The 22,104-nt window shown below is 44.8% G+C and overlaps 2 protein-coding genes across 2 annotated transcripts; one reads left to right on the plus strand and one right to left on the minus strand.

Moving 5' to 3' along the window:
- Positions 1 to 2,666: 2,666 nt before the first annotated feature.
- On the minus strand, positions 2,667 to 9,703 carry pnmt (phenylethanolamine N-methyltransferase). Its single transcript, XM_003222557.4, has 3 exons — positions 9,477 to 9,703; positions 7,734 to 7,944; positions 2,667 to 3,383 (listed from the first exon to the last, which is right to left on the minus strand). The coding sequence occupies exons 1-3, from the start codon at positions 9,646 to 9,648 to the stop codon at positions 2,954 to 2,956; spliced, it is 813 nt and encodes a 270-aa protein (XP_003222605.2). The 5' UTR covers positions 9,649 to 9,703; the 3' UTR covers positions 2,667 to 2,953.
- Positions 9,704 to 16,569: 6,866 nt separating this feature from the next.
- On the plus strand, positions 16,570 to 21,841 carry LOC134299909 (uncharacterized). Its single transcript, XM_062984060.1, has 2 exons — positions 16,570 to 18,337; positions 21,566 to 21,841. The coding sequence occupies exons 1-2, from the start codon at positions 16,790 to 16,792 to the stop codon at positions 21,605 to 21,607; spliced, it is 1,590 nt and encodes a 529-aa protein (XP_062840130.1). The 5' UTR covers positions 16,570 to 16,789; the 3' UTR covers positions 21,608 to 21,841.
- Positions 21,842 to 22,104: the final 263 nt, after the last annotated feature.

Consider the following 22,104-nt stretch of genomic DNA (forward strand, 5'->3'; position numbering starts at 1 on the left):
GACTTTGAGGAAAATCTTTCTGAGCTATAATAATAGCCCGTTAATCTCCACTTGTCTTTGAAACTGGAGTTGCTTCAAGGGCAGCAGCTGAAATTCAACAGTTCTACAAAGAGAGAAAAGTTTATGGACCTGGAAAGGCAGTGACTGACAACAGCAAGGGATCAATCAGATAAGCACATGCTGCAGGCCAGATCTTGGAGAAGTAATTTTTAAGACTATGGCTCCCAGAAACCTGGCTCTCATGCCCATGTCCTGGGAGTTAGGGTCCAAAGCCATTTCTCTGAGATCAGTCCAGTGAAATCCATCCAAAATAGCCCTCATGCAGAAGAAATGTGGCTCTCTTGGTTAACAAAAGCTGGAGTGTGGGATTAAAAGAAGCATAAACCACTGAGGTAGCACATGTCTTAACTATGAGAGTATTGATATTCCACGTGGTCAATGGTTATCCAGGGAGACCAAGGATACACAGTGTTATGCACCAGAGCTTTTTGACATCAGGACCATGTTAACAAGGAACAGCAACAATGCGAAAGAAGCGGAGTGAATATTGAGCTTGCTGGTTGGGATTCATGACAGTAGGGGATGTGTGTGAGGAGGAGAGGTGGTGAGATTCTGCCAATGATAATGGACTGCAATTCCCAGTTCTTTTTACTCAATCAGTAGTGTATGAGGAGGGCTGTAATCCAGCAACATCTGGAAGGTTGCATGAATCTCACCTGTGGTAAAGGAAGTTGTTCACCCTATTATGACTCATATTATTACTATCATCTTTTTTCTCAAATTGGAGAAAAAACTTACTCCTAATTTGACTTTGATTAAAATGAACACAGTGTATGATATGTAAACATATTAATATATAGGTGTATAAATACATAGCTAGAAGCTCAATGCCTTTAAGACCTCTGGAGAATTTCTTAGAGAGTCTCAAGTAAACACCTGTTGCTGTGCATCCAGTTATAGAATCATAGTTGGGTGCTTCTTCGCATTTCCCCTTGCTGTCCATGAGCTTATAAACAGTGGTATTGAAAAATTGGGGTTTGAGGGTGTGGTGGAGATGCTATGTCATCGTTTTGGCTTTTAAGACTCCCAATTCAGGACTCTGGCTAAAATATTGTAGCTTGTGGAATAAACCTCTTCACCCAACCATTCCTTCCTCTTTAATAAACAGTTTATCCCATTGCTTTTCAGTTTCTCAATTCATAATCAACTCGTCATTCAGTGGTCACTTAAATATACTTATCTTTCACTGAGCTGTTTTAGGGCCCACCCCTTCCGGTTTTTTTCCTGGTATTTTTGTATTGTACGCAGATTGATGCATTATGATGATGAATGTGGGTGGTGCTTTTATGGCTATAAAATCATCATCTTGTATAGCCTGATCACTGAAAACAAAGGAAATAACAATTGTAGGAAATGCAAATAAATATTGATTTCACCCTAGGTTACATGCTCAGTTCACATGGGACATTAGTGAGAATGTTCGCAGATTATGATTGTGATCAACATGAAACAAGAATTTATCTACCATAATCTCACAATTCTCTGTAACATATAAGATGCCTTGGTGGGTGATATGATGCGGAAATATTAGCTAAAGGCATGGGTTCCTTCTTGTGAGCTGTATCCATCCAAGATTTCAGGGGGTAGGGTGGATATCCTGACAATTGCTCACCTTGCTTCATGGCAAATGGTTACATCTATTGTAATAAAACAGTGCTTTGGGTTGGAAACTTACACCTGCTGAAAGACTTCATAATCTAGATGGCATTGCCCACTCCCCCCCCCCCCAACCAATGTGCGATGGGAAGTTGCTGCCAATTGCGAGATAAATAAGGTTGAACACCGTGAAAGCTACCCACTATATGGCTATCAGCCTCATCCCAGTAGACGTAAATCAAGGAAATGTTTCATGAGAACCACCACTTCTCTATGTATTCCTCCAGCAACAGCAAGAATACTGCTGTGGGCAGCAAAATCAGGCAACTCCAACTGGATGGCCCCCCACAAAGGTCTTCCTCCCGGGACAAACCGAGAATGGGCAACTTGGAAGTCCCTGAACAGACTCAGAAGTGGATTTGGCAGATCAATAGACAACCTGGCAAAATGGCACTACCTAGAAGAATCCTCCACCTTGTGTGATTGTGGAGCAGAACAAACAACTCAGCATCTGTATGCTTGCCCACAATGCCTTCCCTCATTCACAGAGGCAGAACTGTTTAAAGCTACAGACTATATGGTCACTGTTGCTCATTTTGGTCTAAAATTATTTAGCTGCTTGTGCTCCTTTTATTTCATCCGTTTTATATTTATTTATTTATGCAATGCTTTTGACACAAAATAAATAAATCTATTGTAGTTTTAAGTGTTTATATGCCACATAATGAAAACACTCTTGTTTGTTGCTAAAAATATTTAGAGAAGGGCTGTGCCTTGTTTGAGGAGAATTGTACCCCTTAAAGGGTTCTGTAAGCATGACTCTCTTGTTTTTTGTTATATACTATAGATGTATTGCAATGGAGTACAACTTATGGAGTGGCCCACGGACTGCAAAAATAGCCCTGGGGCAACTATGGGATTTGGATGGTCTCTAGAGGGGGATGATGTTCTCTGTTGTTAAACTATTGGCACTACAGAATGGTTAAATGAATCACCAGTGGACAAGGTCATGAAGGTTAAACATTTATTTCTTTTTACTGCTTCCTTGGGCCATCAAAGCAGTGAACTGTGTAGCATGATTTGTCCCAGTTACTGCAACTAGTCTTATTTTGTGTAGAGAAGATTAATTTAAAGATGGAATCAAGAAAACCAGACAGTGCACAGCTCTTGAGTATTGTGATATTAATACAGGAGGTAATAGTAACAGTGAACAAGCTGTTTTTCTAGCTACATACAATGCAATAGGATATTTCTTTAGTTGTGGCTGGGCAGGATTGAGCCATTCAGCAATGGAGAATCAAGCTGACTTCTGCCCGTTGATGAAAAAGATGCCTTGTACATCATCCACACCAATCTTCAGACTTGGTGGCATAGTGTAGGAGTGAAAATCGTGGATGCGATAGCCAGCCTTCGTAAAGGATTCCTTGACGTCTTCTTCCTTCATGGGGACAACTGACAGTTTGGCTTCTCCAGCCAAGTAGAAGGACTCTTCCAAAGCTCCGATCATGAGGAAATGGCCTCCAGGTTTGAGAAGAGTGGTGACGTTCTGAAGAGCTCGGTCAAAACTCTCTCGATCTGGGCTCACGGCCTCGATACAGAAGGCAGAGACTAAGGCATCAGCTGGTTGGCTGAGCACAAAACCTAGTGGTTTGGGCTGGTGGACATCGATGGGAAGGATCTTCTTCAGTTTCTTTTTCAGCTTTTGCTCCTTCTCTTTCCAGGGTTCCCTACAGGAGCCAGGAGCAAAAAAAAAGGAAGCAAAAAAAGTTAGCCTGGCTGAGGATACTTGGTGCTGTAGTTTTTAAGACATAACGTTTAAAAACTTTGTTCAGAACTAGACTACCATTTCTCCAGTCAATATTTCTTCCGGTTTCTTCTGGCAAAGCCAAAGCAACAGAATGTGTTGATTGGCATGGGCTCATACCAGCATCAGCTGCTGCTACCTCAACCTAGTATTCCCTATAGTCCGACCTGGATTCTTCACAATACCTGGGGAAGTGTGAATGGATTTTCCCAAAAACAGTAAATAAAATAAATATTTATATTCCATTTTTCTCCCTCACGGAACCCAAAGCAGCTTACAACATGTTCAAAACATGTAAACAACAATCCAAATACATTGGTAATAAGTATAAAACATAAAATAAACAATTTAAAACAATAATAATATACATTCACATTCTTGTGGTATCATATCAAGTTATATTGCACTTTGTTCAAGTCCATAGCATTATAGGGTTTTTTTATCACTCCAGATTAGTTTCCTTCACTAAAGGCCTGTCTAAACAGAAAAGTTTTTAATTGGTTCTTAAAATAAGAAATGGAGAGAGCTGTTTTAATTTCTTTTGTGAGGGTGTTCCACAGAGCCGGGGAGGCCACCGAAAATGCCCCCTCCCTCGTCGATATTAGCTGCATTTGTGACCGTGGTGGAATGAGAGTAGGGCCTTGCCTGAAAATCTTAAAGAGCAGGACGGTGGTTATGAGGATGTGGTCAGATAAGTATGATGGACCTGAACTGTTTAGCGCTTTAAAAGTCAAAACCAGCACCTTGTATTTAGTTCGGAAACAAATTGACAGCCAGGACAGGTGCTGTAGTAGAGGGGTTGTACGCTGTCTGGGTCCAGCACCTGTAAGTAACCTGGCTGCAGCTCTTTGAACTAATTGAAGTTTCCGGGCACTCTTCAGGGGCAGCCCCACGTAGAGTGTGTTACAGTAATCTAAGTGAGATGTAACCAAAGCGTGGACCACCATGGCCAAGTCTGGCTTCTCAAGCTACGGGAGCAGTTGGCACACAAGTTTTAATTGTGCAAAGACCCTCCCGGCCACTGCTGACACCTGTGCCTCCATGCTTAGTGATGAGTTCAGAAGGACTCCCAAACTGTGGATGCCACCCTATACTCCAATCTGCCTTACGACTTATCAGGAGGACCTCTGTTTTGTTTGGATTCAATTTCAATTTGTTTGTTCTAATCCAGTCCATTACAGCTGCCCGACACTGGCTCAGCGGCTTCCTTGGCTTTTGGTGGAAATCAGTATTAGAGTTGGGTGTCATCTGTGTTCAGATGGCACCAAAATCCAAAAATTATGGATGATCTCTCCCAGTGGCTTCGTGTAGTTGTTAAACAATATAGGGGAAAGTACAGAACCCTGTGGGATCCCACAAGACAATGACCATGAGGTTGAGCAGGCATTCCCCAGTAACAACTTCTGGGTATGTCCTTCCACGAAGGAACAGAGCCATTGTAGGACAGTGCCCTCAAGTCACATCCCAGAGAGAATACCATGGTTGATGGTATCGAAGGCTTCTGAGAAGTCCAAGAGAACTAACAGGGACACACTCCCCTTGTCTAGTTCTCCACGTAGATCATCTACCAAGGTGACCAAAGCCATCTCAGTCCTGTAAAAAGTAAAGGTAAAGGTTTCCCCTGATGTTAAGTCCAGTCATGAACAACTCTGGGGGTTGGTGCTCATCTCCATTTCTAAGCCAAAGAGCCGGCATTGTCCATAGACATCTTCCGGTCATGTGGCCGGCATGACTGCATGGAGCACCATTACCTTCCCACCGGAGCGGTACCTATTGATACCTATTGGTACCTTCTTCTATTGGCAGGAGCTGGGGCTAACAGCGGGCGCTCATTCCGCTCCCGGGATTTGAACCTGGGACCTTTTGGTCCACAAGTTCAGCAGCTCAGCTGAACTCTGTGCCTAAAACCAGACTGAAATGGATCTAGATAATTATTTATTATTTATTTACAGTATTTATATTCCGCCCTTCTCACCCCGAAGGGGACTCAGGGCGGATCACATTATAACACACATAGGGCAAACATTCAATGCCCATAAACACATCAAACAGAGACTGAGAGACACACGCAGAGGCAAGTTAACGTTCTTCTGAGGGGATGTTTGATTCTGGCCACAGGGGGGAGCAGCTGCTTCATCATCCACACTGACGGCACTTCCTCATTCCAGGTCGTAAATTAGTTAATCTTGCCTCCCCACTTTATAAGTGGTACCTTATCTCCTACTTGATAGATGCAACTATCTTTCGGGTTGCTAGGTCAGCAACGAGCAGGGGCTATTTTTTATTTTTAATTGACGGGTGCTCACCCCGCCACGGGCTGGCCTCGAACTCATGACCTCATGGTCAGAGTGATTTAAGGCAGCTGCTCAACAGCTGCGCCACAGCCCGGCCTCTGTTTCCTCCAGGAATCTCTGGAGCTGCGAGGCCACCACGTGCTCTAGGACCTCTGGGATATTGTTGTACCCCATTCTTGTCATAACATTTGGAGGTGATTTGCATGGCTAGTTAACTAGTCACGAGCTTTACAAAAGTCATCCCCTGATTGTGGTTAGAACTACTACAAATACTTTGTGAGTATGAAAAAAACAGGTCCAACATATACGGGCCGGCAGAATGTTGGATAAGCGAAAATGTTGGATAATAAGGAGGGATTAAGGAAAAGCCTATTAAATGTCAAATTGCATTATGATTTTACAAATTAAGCACCAAAACATCATGTTTTACAACAAATGGACAGAAAGAGCAGTTCAATACGTGATAGTAAAAGGTAAAGGTTTTCCCCTGACGATAAGTCCAGTTGTGACCGACTCTGGGGGTTGGTGCTCATCTCCATTTCTAAGTCGAAGAGACGGCGTTGTCTGTAGACGCCTCCAAGGTCATGTTGCCGGCATGACTGTATGGAGCGCCGTTACCTTCCCACCGGAGCGGTACCTATTGATCTACTCGCATTTGCATGTTTTCAAACTGCTAAGTTGGCAGGAGCTGGGGCTAACAGCGGGCGCTCATTCCGCTCCTGGGATTTGAACCTGGCACCTTTTCGTCTGCAAGTTTAGCAGCTCAGCGCTTTAATGCACTGTGCTACCAGGGGCCCCTAATACATGATAACGTTATGTAATAATTACTGTATTTACAAATTTAGCACCAAAACTTTGCAATGTATTGAAAAATTGACTGCAAAAACATTGACTACTAAAAGGCAAACTGTGTTGGATAATACAGAACGTTGGATAAGCGAAGGTTGGATAAGCGAGACTCTACTGTACCTGAATTATGAGACTTTAATTGAAGTACGACAATGAGAAGTGTCATGGGCCAGCATACTTTCCAACTGTCCTAATTTGACAAGGACAGTCCTTATTTTTACACTTGCTTTTAAAGCATTGCAATTTCTTTCCCTTCACTTCTCCCCTTTGTTCCCAGTTTATTTCAATTTCTCAAAGCCAGTCTGAAGCACAAAAATAATTTGTACTCTGTTAGCTTAGCAAGTGGGGAGAGGAAAGGAGGAGGCGGAATCTTATCCTTCATGCAAATCAGGAAAAGGCAAATTACTGCATCCCTTTCTAGCATGTCAGTTTTAGCTTTCTTGACCACAATTGGATATTACTTGGTAAATTGTGTCCCAGTTTTCATCTGTGAAATGTTGGAAGGTTTGTCCCTATGCTTCATGATTTACATGGCTGAATTAATGGGAAACCAGTAAGATAGCGTCTGGATAATCTCCATCAGAGGAGACGATGACAAAACAGGAAGCCAACATACACCTAACTCTGCTCTTGGACTAATGAGGGGATAACAGTACTGCTGACCTAATAATGGGCATTGCAGCTCCCACAATCCTTTCCCAATTGGCAACACACAGAGGAAGTTTTAGAGCAAAACATCTAGTAATTCAAGTTTTTCAAGGCCAGTGGTAAATTACAATGAATTGTGGTTGAAGTTTATGTGAACATGATGGCCTTCTGGAAACTATGGGGACATGCAAATATTCCAGAGTGGAGATTCAAAGGGTCATTTTGTGGACTCTCAGGATGCACAGAATCCTCCTCTGCTCCAAAGAAATAAAGGGAACTAATAAGCCAGCCTATGCTGGACTTAGAAAGCATATTCTTAAAGCAGATCTAAAGGTTTGATTTTTTGGTCACTAATTGAAATGTATCCCATTACACAGTCATTCTGCTGGCTAGTGGGCCAGATAGAACAATTTGAGAAGCCCCTCCTGCCCCTGCTTCACGTAGCCCTTTGAAACCTGGCAATACCCTCCTTTGTTTCTTACCCTTTGCCTTCAATCTTACAAGTGTGCTGGATATAAGGGGACCAGTCAAATGCCCCTGGGTCATCACTGTGAATCCAACTGCGGATCTCAGCCCGGTTTACTTCCAAGTAGTCAGTAGCCACAATCTCCTCAAAGTAGTCACAGGCACTGAGAATCTGGTAGATTGTGGGCCCTGTGCCAATATCAATAAGAGTCTTGCCATAGATTTTCCCTGCAGAAAATTTAACAGAGAAGAATAAATAAAATGTGCTATTTCTTTTTTGGCCATTGTTTGATAGAAGAGAGAGAATTCCCAACCTCAGGTTGTATTTTGCCAACAATAGTACAAAGGGATATCTATTGGATTTGGGAACCCCAAGGATATTTAAGGCGACAAAAAAATCCAGTTCTGCTTTCGACATCATTGTATGTTAAGGATGGGAAGTGCTAGCTAGTGGCTTGTTGAAGCGTTTGAATTGGCATGCCTGTAGTGCCCACCTGAGCACAAAAAAGAGGATGTGTGTTATCAAAATAAAGGATAGCAGATAGTAAAGGTGTGCATTAAAAATGTGCATGCTTATATATGCACACTTTTAATGCAAATTTAGAATTAGTTATAACTAAAGAGAAATACTGTATATGCCGGCAGAAAACTACACAGTCAGTCCTCCATATACTCGGGTTAGAGGCACAAGACCCCTGTGAAAGTGGAAAATCATGAACAAAGAAAATGCTTTTTAAAAATCTGACTGAAGACCTCTCTAGAAATGTCTAAATCTTCTAGCACAAATCTATGGTCAGCTTCTTACAGAAATAGACTACAGAATTGCACTGGAGGACCTAGAGATTCCTAGAGTGATGAGTTCCCTCCAGAAACCTCTGGATCCTCCAGCATGACCAGAGGATGTTGACCAAAGAATTACAGTGTAGGATCTAGAGATTGATATAGAGAAGACTGCAGTTAAATCCATAAAAATCACATCCACAAAAGTCAAAACTACAAACTGGAAATATGGCTATAATCATATTAGCTCAGTCACTTTCTCCTTTATGATTCTTTAATTTTAAAGCCAGCTTCAGTCTGACAAATTTTCAGTTTGAGAACCCCTTAAATAGAGGGCTGTCACCTGACAATCTTGCAAATGGAGGACCCACCATAAAGCAGGACACATGACCGCTCTGTGCTCTCAGGTTTACCCAAGGTACTACTCGTAAATAATCAGCTGAGTTCTTTTGTATTGTATTGAATGGGACAGCCACTAAATGTATGAAAAAAATGGAGCTTTCTCAAAAAAATATACCGTGTTGATATACTGTAGTCTATTCCAGTGACAGATTCTGCAAAGCAACAATTCCATGCATCAAGTAAAAAGTTCAGCTGAGCCACCTAGATTACAAACAAAGGACTTGTAATCTAGTATGCTTAGGTATTGAAAGCTCTGCTTTGATGTAATAACAGCTCAGGTTTTGCAGAGCTTATAAAATAGATTGCAAAGGTGATTTTATAAGGGCATTTTGCTACAATTTAGTAGACCTAGCATTCAGAAAGAAAATGTTCATAATTCAGTGAAAAATAGCTGACAAAAACGGAGCAACTGGGCAAAAAAATCCAAGAGAAATTATGTTTTTGAAAAACAACCACTATTAAAGATCACATGAGAGAGCACATTTTTCTCTAAGGAAAATGTGCTCTCTCGTGCGCATTTTTAAAAATGCCCAGAAAATCTCCTTGCAGGGAAAATGGTTACACAGACGCAAACGTACCTGTGGCAAAGGCATCTGCCAGTCGGCGGAGTTTCCAAGGCACAGCATATTCTTCACTTGTGAAGTTAGCACGGGGTGGCATATAGTTGTTCTGTAAGTAAGCCCTGGGGTTGAATGTCTGGTAGCTTTCAGCCACAGCTGACACTCCAATGGCATTCATGGTTTGAGACATGGGGAAGAAGCTTGGCAGTGTGTCTCGCTCACTCACCGGGCTGGCAATGGGCAAGTGGTTTTATAGCCCTGCTTGCCCAAGGCATCAAAACAGGTAAGTGGGCCCAATGTGATTAACGCCAAGTACTTTGGGCTGATACCATCAGAGTCTCCCTGCAGGGTATCTATAAATTGGGACCATTTCTCTAACACACATCCATGCCCTTCCGCCTGTGGAGTAATTGAGGAGACCTTTCTCAAGAGCTTGATGGCAGGGCTGTGGGGGCGGAAGGGGGGCAGGAATGGATCACTTTATCTCTCACCGGATAGTCGTTTAATAACTGTATTGAAAGGACACTTTATTGAGGCTGTCCATCCAGTGTAACCAAATTAACGTCAGGAACCAGGGAAAGCTGGCCAGCCCCATCCTTCAGGGATAGAAGAGACTTGGTGACAAATCTTGCAAAGCACCTGGATTTAATCAGAGTTTGGAAGAGCTACTTTTGTGGGGTCAAAATTTGGATAGCGAGAGGACAAAGGGGGATTAATTTTAAATGGCCATGTAACTAGGGGTTTCTGGGAAATATAGGTCAAATAAATTAAAATTTCTGAGCTCTGGATTTAATAGGTGACATGGCACTGGCTTCTCACTCAGATAGCAGCAACAGCTGTGAATCACCCCTCTGGTCCATCATATTAATCTATGCACAATCCAAGCCAGAGATTTAGGATTTCACTTCCTCGCCCTTGGTCTTCTGTATATCAGATTTTAGCAGTAACCATTAAACCAGAAATAGACAACACAGGAGAGAGCTATAATCCAAATTCCCAATGTTTAAAAATACAGTAGAGTCTCACTTATCCAACATAGCGGGCCGGCAGAACGTTGGATAAACGAATATGTTGGATAATAAGGAGGGATTAAGGAAAAACCTATTATACATCAAATTAGGTTATGATTTTACAAATTAAGCACCAAAACATCATGTTATACAACAAATTTGACAGAAAAAGTAGTTCAATATGCAGTAATGCTATGGAGTAATTACTGTATTTACGAATTTAGCACCAAAATATCACGATGTATTGGAAACATTGACTACAAAAATACGTTGGATAATCCAGAACGTTGGATAAGCGAGTGTTGGATAAGTGAGACTCTACTGTAACATAAAATTGTAAACCAGATTTTCCCAACTCAGCACACCCTTCAAGATTTTGGACTTCAACTCCCAGCGTTGACATACAGTTAGATCTAAACATTATGCTGTTTTATTGTCTGATCAGAGATACTCGCAGGAGCACTCCAGCAAGTGAGAGTCTAAAAGTGGCAGGCTAAAACTCGGACCCTCAATCAGTGGCTGACACCAGATTAGAGACTCCCTCTTAGACACACAGAAGACTGGGCAACATAGAAGGTGCTGAACGGACTGTGCTCTGGCACCATGAGATGCAGAGCCAACCTTAAGAAATGGGGCTACAAAGTGGAGTCCACGACATGTGAGTGTGGAGAAGAGCAAACCACAGACCACCTATTACAATGCAGTCTGATCCTTGCCACGTGCACAATAAAGAACTTTATGTTTTCTTTTTCTTTTCTTTTTTTCTTAATGGTTTTTATTAAGATTTCGCAGTGTTACATCGACATAGACATAGTCTAAGGGAAAGAGTGTGCGGGGGGGGGGGGGGATATAGGTATTTAAGGTAAGGGAGGAGGGGGAGAAAAGAAAAAAAAGAAGATTGGTTGGGGAGGGTTTTGGGAGGGTAAAAGGAGTCTATTAATAGACTCCAAGGGAAGGTAGCCCTAACCGTATGTGTGTGTGTGTGTGTGTGTGGTTAGGTCAACTTCCAATTGATGACCGAAACCCCGGCTTTCAAATTAATTTGAACCCGCAGCGGAGGGTTCCGCAGATCCATCACCAAAGGAACGGAGCGGGACCGCAGCAGACTATTATTAAAAGATCTTTTTTTTCTTCACTTTCCCCTTCCCTGAACTATGTAACAAATCCCCCAATAAAAGTAGCATTTATTTTAACAGTAACACTCTCTATCTGGTTATTTTGTGTCTTTCTCTGACTCCTTCCTTTGCATGCAATCTCTCTCTCTCTCTCTCTCCCTCTCACTAACCCGTCTGATCTTTAAACCCTGGCGGAGGCTTCTCCGCCATAGATTAATACGGCGGACGGTACAAATTGGCTCATATCTTTATCAAAATTACCCCTAGCACACTCATCTTTTAGTCCTAACCCTTTCTAAGGCCCCTGACTCAAGGACCACCAGCGGAACCGAAATCGGTCCGGTTCTCGGCACCTCAACAGCTGACTGTCAAACGGGACCGACTGCTCTTTTCAAGCCGGACTGCTCTCCTCCAGCCTTATCCCGGACTTTCCTCTCCCCGTGACCCGCGGAATGGTTCTAGGAGATCCCTAGCCCCTTTCTGTGAACTGGGGATGGGGGGATCGCTCTCCCGCTGGGGAGACATAGTTCTCCAAAGACCCTCACCCTCTCTACAGCTGCCAGGGGGTGCCCGGACGGGTGCCCTCCACGTCTCATTCATACCTTCATAATTTTATGAAGGAGAAGAACACTCTTCCCCAGACCTACCCCTGAACTTGTGAAATCTTATACTTCAAAAGACTGCAACCCACATGTGCCTCTTCCCCATGCCATCTCTATGAATTCCTTCCACCAACAGATGAACTCTTTTCCTCATGTATGTACCTGGACACCCTCATGACCCACTGTTGTATGAATTTCTAATCGTTGGGCTAACTTCATGAATTGTGAAATGATGCTGCTAGAACTCCACTTCTATGACTTTCCATATTGGGTTCCCCAGATGTTGTAAACCTCGTTCTTATCAAATGTTTTCAATTGTTTATATCATCCATGATTCCCCTTTATGCAATGTAACCCACCTCTATGGATTCTCCCTTACTTCCTTGAAATCTATCTATCTGCCTATATGTATTTGTACTCTTTGGGATCCCCGGAAAATATGTGTTTTTCCCAGCTGGGTTTACGCTCCAACTTTATTTTATTTTTCATTTTATTTCATATAATTGTCAAATCATGAAATCAAATGGGAAATATTTTGACCCCAACATGAACCCCAGCTCCTATGACCCAGGTTTACCTTCCCCAAAACAAAAGGTTAATCCGCTGCCGCATAACCTAATCAGAATCAGAGTGCATGGACAATATAGGGCTTGAGTCGCCGAATAAAAGGTGATTCGCCCTCAAGGCAAACATTGTCATATCTCCTCCAAAGGGAAAACCAGGACGTCTCAGGAAGACGCCCTGCTGAGCCCATTGCCACCCATCCTTACTTCCCCCCCTTGACACCTCAAGGCATATCTGAAATCAGTGTACATGACAGGAACCCCTGATGGCTGTCATTAATCCCTTTAGAATTCGGCCGGACAAGAACTAATCCGATCCTTCCTGCTCAGTCATTTCATTGTTTCAATAGCTCCCGCCTTCTCCTCTCTGATTGGCCCGAGTGGGGACAAAAAGCGGCTCTCCATTGGGCCAGCAGAGCAAGGCGGGAAACGAAAGCCCGCCTCGTTCAACCTTCTAGCCTATCCGCGATCAGATGGGCGGGGGAGCGGGGCGGGAAATTCAAGGGGCTGTCAGACCGAAACATTGTATAAATATAGCTTTATTTTGAATGTAAGATATGCTAGTAGACTGAATGATCGCTACTAGTGTCCTTTTCAGCTGAATCGCTCAATAAAGACTCCTTGGCGGATTTTCCTTCAACTTTGGCGGACCTTCTTCATTTCGGCTCCAGGTTGTATTGCGGCTCATATTCTCCTATTGGCTCCGCCAAGGTCCGTTCTCTCAGGACCGGATCGGCTCTCTCCTTAAGGGGCCCGATCCCCTAGAAACGCGGTCGACAACACAATCTTCTAACTTCCATCAACAATTGACGTAGTTTCTTCATTTCAAAGTTTCTTGAAGGTATTCTTCCAAAAGTGACCAGTTCGTTTCTCTCATTGGTCTCCCAGTAGCTTTTTAAATCAAAAAAGTCAATCCGTCCTTATTTTTAATGTCCATTAACTTCTCTAACCACGATTCTTTAGTAGGGCTTTCCCTACCTTTCCAATTTTTCACTAGTACTATTCTGGCTGCAGTTACAGTGTAAGTAAAAATTCTCTCTTTACTATCTTTTTCTGTGTTTTCAAATACATTACAACTTGTACCCTTGGTTTACTTCTGACATGATAAATAAATAACTTTATTTCGACAACAACTGATATTTCCCCATGGCCTGTATTGTTTGCTGAACTTTCTCATTTATGCTATCAGTTTCCCATTCATTTTATAGGTGATCTGTATTTGGGTAAAGTAATTGTGTTTAGGCCAGTGACAGTAACATTTATCTAGACCAGGCATGGGCAAACTTTGGCCCTCCAGGTGTTTTGGACTACCGGCTGTTAGGAATTGTGGGAGTTGAAGTCCAAAACACCCGGAGGGCCGGTTTGCTCATACCTGATCTAGACCAATATAAGAGGGAAGCTCTATGTATAAAAGAAATGGTAGAATACATAATTTTGTAAATTTTGTGGCAGATATAACAAAATGGTGCAATTCTCTTGACATTGTTGGACTGGAGTTCTCATTAGCTTTTCCTTCTGGCTGTGATTGCTAAAGCTGCTAGGAGTTTCAGTCCAAGAGCATTCCCACTCCCACTGCACACATGTACATGTTGGTGTATATGTGTGAGAGACATACACTTGCTTCATTGAAAACACAGGAAATGGATATGCCGGCAAGCAAGCCATCTGAAGGAATAAAATAGCTGTGATCCAGGCTCTTTCATTCCCATTCCCCCACCAATTGCTACCGGTGGATGTGTAATCGTGTGCAGAGATGCACTCTGTGAACATTAGATTTGGCTGATAGAAGTTGAGTGACTCAGTTGGGGAAGCTGAGAATAAAAACAGGTTGTTCCAAAGCAATCATACATGTCAACAGTAGGGTCTGGGATATGTTTCCCACCTTCCCAAGATAAGGGAAGGCCTGGAGGCTATGTAGGAAAGGTGCTACTTTCTGTTATCAGCCAACAATAGACCAGAGGATGGAAAGGAGCATTAAAAAATGAATGCATGTTCCTTCTCTTTATCAACACACCCAACTACACTCTGGAAGCAAGCAGTTGCTTCATGCTTCATGTGAGAATACCAATAGAAATGCAACATTTGTGGTTGTGGTGATAGGCTGATAGCAAGGCAAGAGGAATAATAATAATAATAATAATAATAATTATTATTATTATTATTATTATTATTATTATTATTATTAATATACTGCCCTATCTCCTCAAGGGACTCAGAGCTGTGCCCAACATAGCAAGGAAACCATACAACAACTTAAAACTATACAACAACAAAACATAATAAAATAATGAGCATAAGTATACTAACCATACAAATCAATCAATTAACCATAAATAAATAATCAAAATCCTGGAGGGACAATGGGAGGAAATCTCAGTACAAACGACCCCAGGGAAAGTGCCACCTTAAGAAAGGTGCTTCTGTTTCAGTAGAAGGCTCTTGAGTGCCAACTACCCCATGGAAAGTGACAGCTTAAGAAAAATGCCTTAAATCTGCTTCCGTGGAAGTATCTTGAGGGCAGTACTGCCTTAAATAACAATACTTTATTTATAACTCGCCCTATCTTCCTGATGGGATTCCTTGGGGATACCTGTTTTAAAAAAGTATGTTAGTATCCTTGAAATGGGAGGAGTCATCACCTGCCCATGTGATGGGAATTAAATGGATGGTTGGGTTAGAAGCTGAAGGAGGCGATCTAGTGTGATGGAAGTGAGTATATTCTTAATCTTCTTTTAAAACAGAACCCTATGAAACCCCACCCTTTACCTGCCTTCCCTCATTTTCTCCAACTCTTTGTGATGAAGTCCCCAGATCCACGTTCAACCACACCTGACATGATTGTCGTGGGCTAGATAGACATAAGAAAGCGTCCTATGTTTCTGGAATGCTAATGTTTGTCTCTTAAATTACATAAGCAAGCCTTTATTTCTTTATCACATTTTCTCTGTACTTCAGTGAGTTTGGGGAGGAATGCATGGTGGACACATCTCTGATATCTTATTCACACAATTACGCAGTATACCAAGTGAGATTGAGTGAGGGCATCTAAGTCTAAGGTCATCTCAGGGAGCTTCTAGGATGGGATTTAAGCCCAGGCTGGCTCAGAATCCCTCACTTCTCTGTATCCTCCCTCTGTTCCCTGCTTCCCGCTTCTGGCATCATCCCTCTGGAGTGTGGGGCTTCCACGTGTTGCAAGAATCCCTCCTATTTCTGCCCACAGATCTCCGACTCCCCTCTCTCCCTAGTGGCCCTTTGCCTAGTCAACAACTCATGTTGTTTTAGCCTGTCCCTAGTTCTCCTCTTTATAGGACATTCTCTCCCTGTAAGGCCAGACCTTTAACATTGTGTCTCCCTAGAGATGGGAGAAGAGTATATGAGGCTGGTTCTAGGTATATATGTTTGTGTGTATGTATAAAAGCAGAAGGGCTGGCATGATGGTCTTGAAACCTGAGTGGGTGGGTGGGTTGAGTGCCTGGATGGAAAGATCTTCTTTCCAGTGACTTCATGTCACAGACATGTCACACAGCTGTGCCGGCTCAGCACAGGGCGCTCCCATCAAGTAATCTCTCAACCTTTCTATCCATCACCAAATGCCTTTCTGAATTGCACACTCACTGGCTCAGAAGTTCCACTCAGTCTCAGCATGAGGTTGACTTCACATCTTGAGTCAATGCCGGTAAAGATGAAAACCTTAAAATGAAATTATCCTGTAAATTTGGATGCAGAATCATTTCTGATGAATTGACTCCTGGATTAAAATCTTATCAAATGTTAAAATCATGGTTCTATTGAGCACAATACCAAATAATTGCAGAGGTCCCAAAGTGTCAGAACCCTGCTACTAGAGCCTGGATGTGGCTCTGAGTTTCAGGGTCACTGACATTGATAAGACACCTGCGTCCCAGGACTCGGAGGAGAAACGGCTGATGGACTTGGCGGGGAATTTGCGCGGGGTTTTACTGAGCGGGAAGAGACTGTTCAAATGAGGGGGAGGGTATATAAAGGAGGGTTGGCCGGAGCCTCCCATTCTTGGCTTTTCTGATGTTCATGTTTCCTACAGTAAAAGTTCCTGGTGATACCACAGAGAGTCTCGTGTGTTCATTCAGGAGCGGCTGTGGTGAGCTGACACTAAGCCAAGAATACGGACACCATCCCGCTGTAGCGGTGAGGTGTAACATGCAAGTGGAGGATGAAGAGCTCTTGGGCGCCGGAGGAGGAAGGTCGGAAAGGGCCACTCCCGAGACGGACGCTGAGTTCCACCAGCTGGCGGCCCTGGCGTCATCCACCGCTTATGCCCAGCCAAATGGGGTAACCCAGAGGCGCGGAGTGGTGCGGGGAGATAGCACCGGAGGAGAGGAAGGTTCACCTTCCCCAGGCCCGCAAAAGATGGTGTTTCTGGAGGAGAGGATGTCGGCGATGGAGACCACCCTGGCAGTGATGTCGAGGGCGATGGAGCGCCTGGCGGTTTTGGCGGAGCCGGAGCGAGGAAGGGAACTCCGGGCTAGCTCAATGTGGGACGTGAGCATGGGAAGCAGCCAGGGCTTTGCAGACCTCCCAGCACCGAAGGGAAGGGAAATGCGAAAGGAGCCCGGTGCCCGGCCCAAGATCCAAATGAGCCTGACGCGGGTGGAGGAGAGTGACGACGAAGGGGAAAAGCCTCCGAGAATCCCGGCTACGCTCCCAACTGAGACCCTGGTGCCCCTGGCGAATGCCGGGCGTGGCACAGGACAAAGGGAAGCAGCAGCGGGGCCCACCGGCCCGCAAGGGGGCTTGCGACGGGCGGAGAATTGGGGATTGCCACCACAGGGACCCCTACCGAGACGAGAGGAACTAAGGATCGAGTTTGGGGGAGAGTCCTCTGAACTGGATTTTTTCCTGACCACGGTGAGGGGCTATATGGAGGACAATGCCCACACTTTTAGAACGGAATCCAGCCGGGTACGGGCCATTGGTGCAGTGTTGAAGAGGGGAGCGGCCAGCTGGTACGTTCAACTACACGCGCGGCGCGACCCATGTCTGGGGTCACTCCGACGCTTTATGGGGGCCCTGGAGACCCGTTTCCGAGATCCACTGGAGCAGATCCGGGCGAGGGAGGAGTTGAAGACCGTCTCCCAGGGGCAGAGGTCGGTATCTGAGTATGCGGAGGAGTTCCAATGCCTCGCTGAAAAGGTGCCGGAATGGTCTGCAGTGACAAAGATAGAACTCTTCAAAGAGGGGCTCAGGCGGGAGATCCTCTCCTGGGCGGTGCATCGTGATGAGCCTGACACACTGCGCGGATGGATTCAGCTGGCGGGGCGCATCGAGACATCGCTGGCCCAGGCGAGGAGGCACCGAGGAGGGCTACAGCAGCGGCCGCAGATGAAAGAGGGGAGCCGGAAGGAGGGATCAACCCCAGCCGGGAGGAGAACGGAGCCGACAGGGAACGTGAGCACCAGCAGGAGGGGCTGCTTCGTGTGCGGCCGTTTGGGCCACAGGGCTGCCGAGTGCTGGCAGAGAAAAGGGGAAGGCGGAGGCCCGCCCAAACCAAGAGCCGTGGCAGGGAAACGCGCCGAGGAAGAACCACCGATGAGGCACCACTCGGGGGGGTTGGTAAGTCAGGACAAAGCCATGATAGTGGTCCCCATTCAGCTGGAAAGTGGCAGCAAACAAGCAACCTGCAAAGCATTTGTGGATTGTGGATGTTCCAGGAACATCATCTCCCCTGAATTAGCCGAGGGATTGGGTTGCGAAAGAACGAACCTAGAATCCCCAATAGCTTTTTCGCAGTTGGACGGATCCACAGCATCGGGATCATTAGCTAAGTACAGTGCCGAAGATGTAAAGTGTAAGATAGGGAGTTGGGAAGGAAAGGTGTCATTTGTGATATCACAAATAGCCAGCTATAATGTTATACTAGGCATGCCATGGCTGGGGCAGGCCAACCCGCAAATCAACTGGGAGGATAAGAGCATGATCTTCAGGATGAAGTTGGAAGGAGGGAGCCAGGAAGTGGAAAGGGAGCCGGGGAAAAGGGGGGAGGAAGACTCTATCAGGATAGCAGAACTGGCAGATAAATTACCCCCAGAGTATCGGGATTTTGTGGACGTATTTGATGAGAAGGAAGCAGACAGTTTCCCACCGAAGCGGAGAGTTGAAGTGAAGATAGAGCTAGTCCCAGGAGCAGAGCTTCCTAAGGCAAAAATATACCCAATGTCGGCTAGGGAAAAGGAGGAACTGAGAAAATACATTGATAAAAACCTAGCGAGGGGTTTCATAGAGCCTTCAAATTCCCCTCTAGGGGCGCCTGTGTTGTTCAGGCGCAAAAAGGACCAAACGCTGAGGCTCTGCATTGACTACAGGGGCCTGAATGCAATCAGTTCTGGAAATAAATACCCCCTACCTTTAGTGAAGGACTTGATCGCCCAGTTATCGGAGGGACAGATATTCACTAAATTGGACTTAATTGAAGCGTACCATAAATTGCAGATTAAACCAGAGGACAGGTGGAAGACGGCCTTCTCCTGTGCATTCGGATTATTCAATTATCGTGTGCTCCCTTTCGGTTTGTGCGGCGGAGGCGCCGCGTTCATGCAATTAATCAACGAAGTGTTGCATCCATTGTTGTACAAGGGAGTCTTTGTTTTTTTAGATGACATATTGTTAGTATCTCGGACTAAGGAGCAACACATAGAACTAGTCAGGGAAGTCCTGCAAAAGTTGAGAGAAGCAAAACTGTATGCGAAGCTTGCCAAGTGCGAGTTCAATAAAGACCAGATAGACTTTCTGGGGTATAGGATTTCCTCCCAGGGAGTGGCGATGGACCCTGCGAAGGTAGAAGACGTGAGGGGGTGGGAAGCCCCCAAAACACGGAAGCAGCTGCAATCCTTCCTAGGGTTCGCAAACTTCTATAGAACATTTATCAAGGACTTTGCGCGCCTCACTTTGCCATTAACGGATTTGTTAAAGACTAAAGGTAGGGGAGAAACAGCCAAAGTGAAGGCCCCAGGGGCCAAACTGACCTGGACAATAGAATGCCAGGAAGCTTTCGAAGCCCTTAAAAAGCGTTTTACTGAGGAGCCTGTCCTACAGCACCCTGATATGTCTAAAGCCTTTGTATTACATTGCGATGCGTCAGACCGGGCATATGGGGCAGTTCTGCTACAGAAAGACGAGGGGGGGAACCTGAAGCCATGTGGCTATCTGTCAAAAAAGTTTAGCGATACAGAAAAAAACTGGCCGATTTGGGAGAGAGAAGCCTTAGCGATTCTAAAAGCACTAGAGTGCTGGAGACACTTTCTGGAAGGAAGTGGAACACCGTTTGAGGTGTGGACTGACCATAGAAATTTACAGTATCTAAGATCCCCTCGTAAACTATCAGCGAAGCAAATTAGATGGGCCCAATATTTCAGCCGTTTTGATTTCAGACTCAGATTCTTCCAGGGGAAACATAATATACTCGCTGACGCTCTCTCTCGGATGCCTCAGCACGGGGGAGGAATTCAGGAATCTGAAGGGAGTATTTTTCTTGATAAGCAATGGGGCCTGGCAGTACTAACTCGAGCACAAGCGGCCAAAGAAAACAAACGTACTGCCATTTCCACGGGGGGAGGAGAAATATGGGAGGAAGAGTTGAAGCGAGCGTATGGAATGGACAAATGGTTACAAACAAACAAAGAAAAGGGAGAATTGTGTGGGGATTTGGTGTTTGTAAATAAGAAATTGTATATTCCTGAATGTTTAAGACGAGAAATGTTAAGGAAGTACCATGATAACAAGGGTGCGGGTCATCTAGGCCCCACCAGGACTATTAAACTGTTGGCCAAACAATGCTGGTGGCCCGGAATGAGGAAAGACGCCAGGGGATACGTCACGCAGTGTGAATTATGTGCAGAGGGAAAAACACCACCGGGGAAGCCCCAGGGGCTATTGCAGAAGGTGGTGGAGCCCATGAGGCCATGGGAATGCGTAGCCATGGATTTTGTAGGCGAACTACCCCCCAGCAGAGGCCACAGATACATTTGGACAATATTGGACCTATTCTCAAAACAGGCACACTTTGTGGCTCTGCCAAAACTCCCTTCAGCTGAAAAACTTGCTGATTTGTATGTGAAGCATGTATATCGCCTACATGGGTGTCCCGACAAGATAATTAGTGACCGGGGAGTCCAATTTACTGCAAAATTTTGGGGAAAATTCTTACAGCTGTTAGGAGCAGAAAGGAACCTGAGCTCGGCCTTTCATCCCGCGACCAACGGGGGGGTCGAACGTACCCAACAGACACTGTGCCAATTCTTAAGGATGTACACCAATTATAGACAGGATGATTGGGCGGACCTTCTTCCGTTTGCTGAGATGGCTTTTAACGGGGCCGTACATTCGGCCACAGGTCGTGCCCCATTCGAAATAGTATACGGACAGGAGGTGGCACCTTTCCCCAGGCTACCCGAGTGGAAGGAAGGGGAGGGCCAGACCGACGAGGAATGGCCGGCCAAAATCAAGCAAGGGTGGCAAACCGTGGTAGAGGCATTGCGGGAAACACAAAAGAAGTACAAGCTCTTTGCGGATCGTAGGCGCCGAGAGGGGGACAAATTGGGCGAAGGAGATCTGGTTTGGCTGAGCACAAAAAACCTGAAATTGGGGTTCCCATCCAAGAAATTGGCTCCACGCTATATAGGGCCATTCAGGGTAGCAAAAAGAATAAACGAAGTGACCTATGAGCTGAGGCTACCAAAGGACCTAGGAAAGGTACACCCGGTATTCCATTGCAGCCTGCTAAAAAAGTATAAAGGAACTCTGGACAGCGGAGAACAATAGTTGTGTTTAATCTTTTCCTTCCAGGACGAAGGGGAGGAGGACGCCATGTCAGAACCCTGCTACTAGAGCCTGGATGTGGCTCTGAGTTTCAGGGTCACTGACATTGATAAGACACCTGCGTCCCAGGACTCGGAGGAGAAACGGCTGATGGACTTGGCGGGGAATTTGCGCGGGGTTTTACTGAGCGGGAAGAGACTGTTCAAATGAGGGGGAGGGTATATAAAGGAGGGTTGGCCGGAGCCTCCCATTCTTGGCTTTTCTGATGTTCATGTTTCCTACAGTAAAAGTTCCTGGTGATACCACAGAGAGTCTCGTGTGTTCATTCAGGAGCGGCTGTGGTGAGCTGACACCAAAGTCTAAAGCAGTTGAAACATCAGATAAAATTTCATTATCCTTTAATGGAAAGGAAATATATGTCATCTGTACATGATCAGAAATGCACACATATCCTTATGGCTCAACTGTTGTCACAGATAAAAGACTCAAAAGAAAATTGACTATATCTCAACTTCAGGGGGTCCACATTAAATAAAAATTATTTGATGTAAAATCTTTAGCTAAAA

The sequence above is a fragment of the Anolis carolinensis genome, chromosome 6, assembly GCF_035594765.1.
Source record: "Anolis carolinensis isolate JA03-04 chromosome 6, rAnoCar3.1.pri, whole genome shotgun sequence".
In the NCBI taxonomy this organism is placed as follows: domain Eukaryota; kingdom Metazoa; phylum Chordata; class Lepidosauria; order Squamata; family Dactyloidae; genus Anolis; species Anolis carolinensis.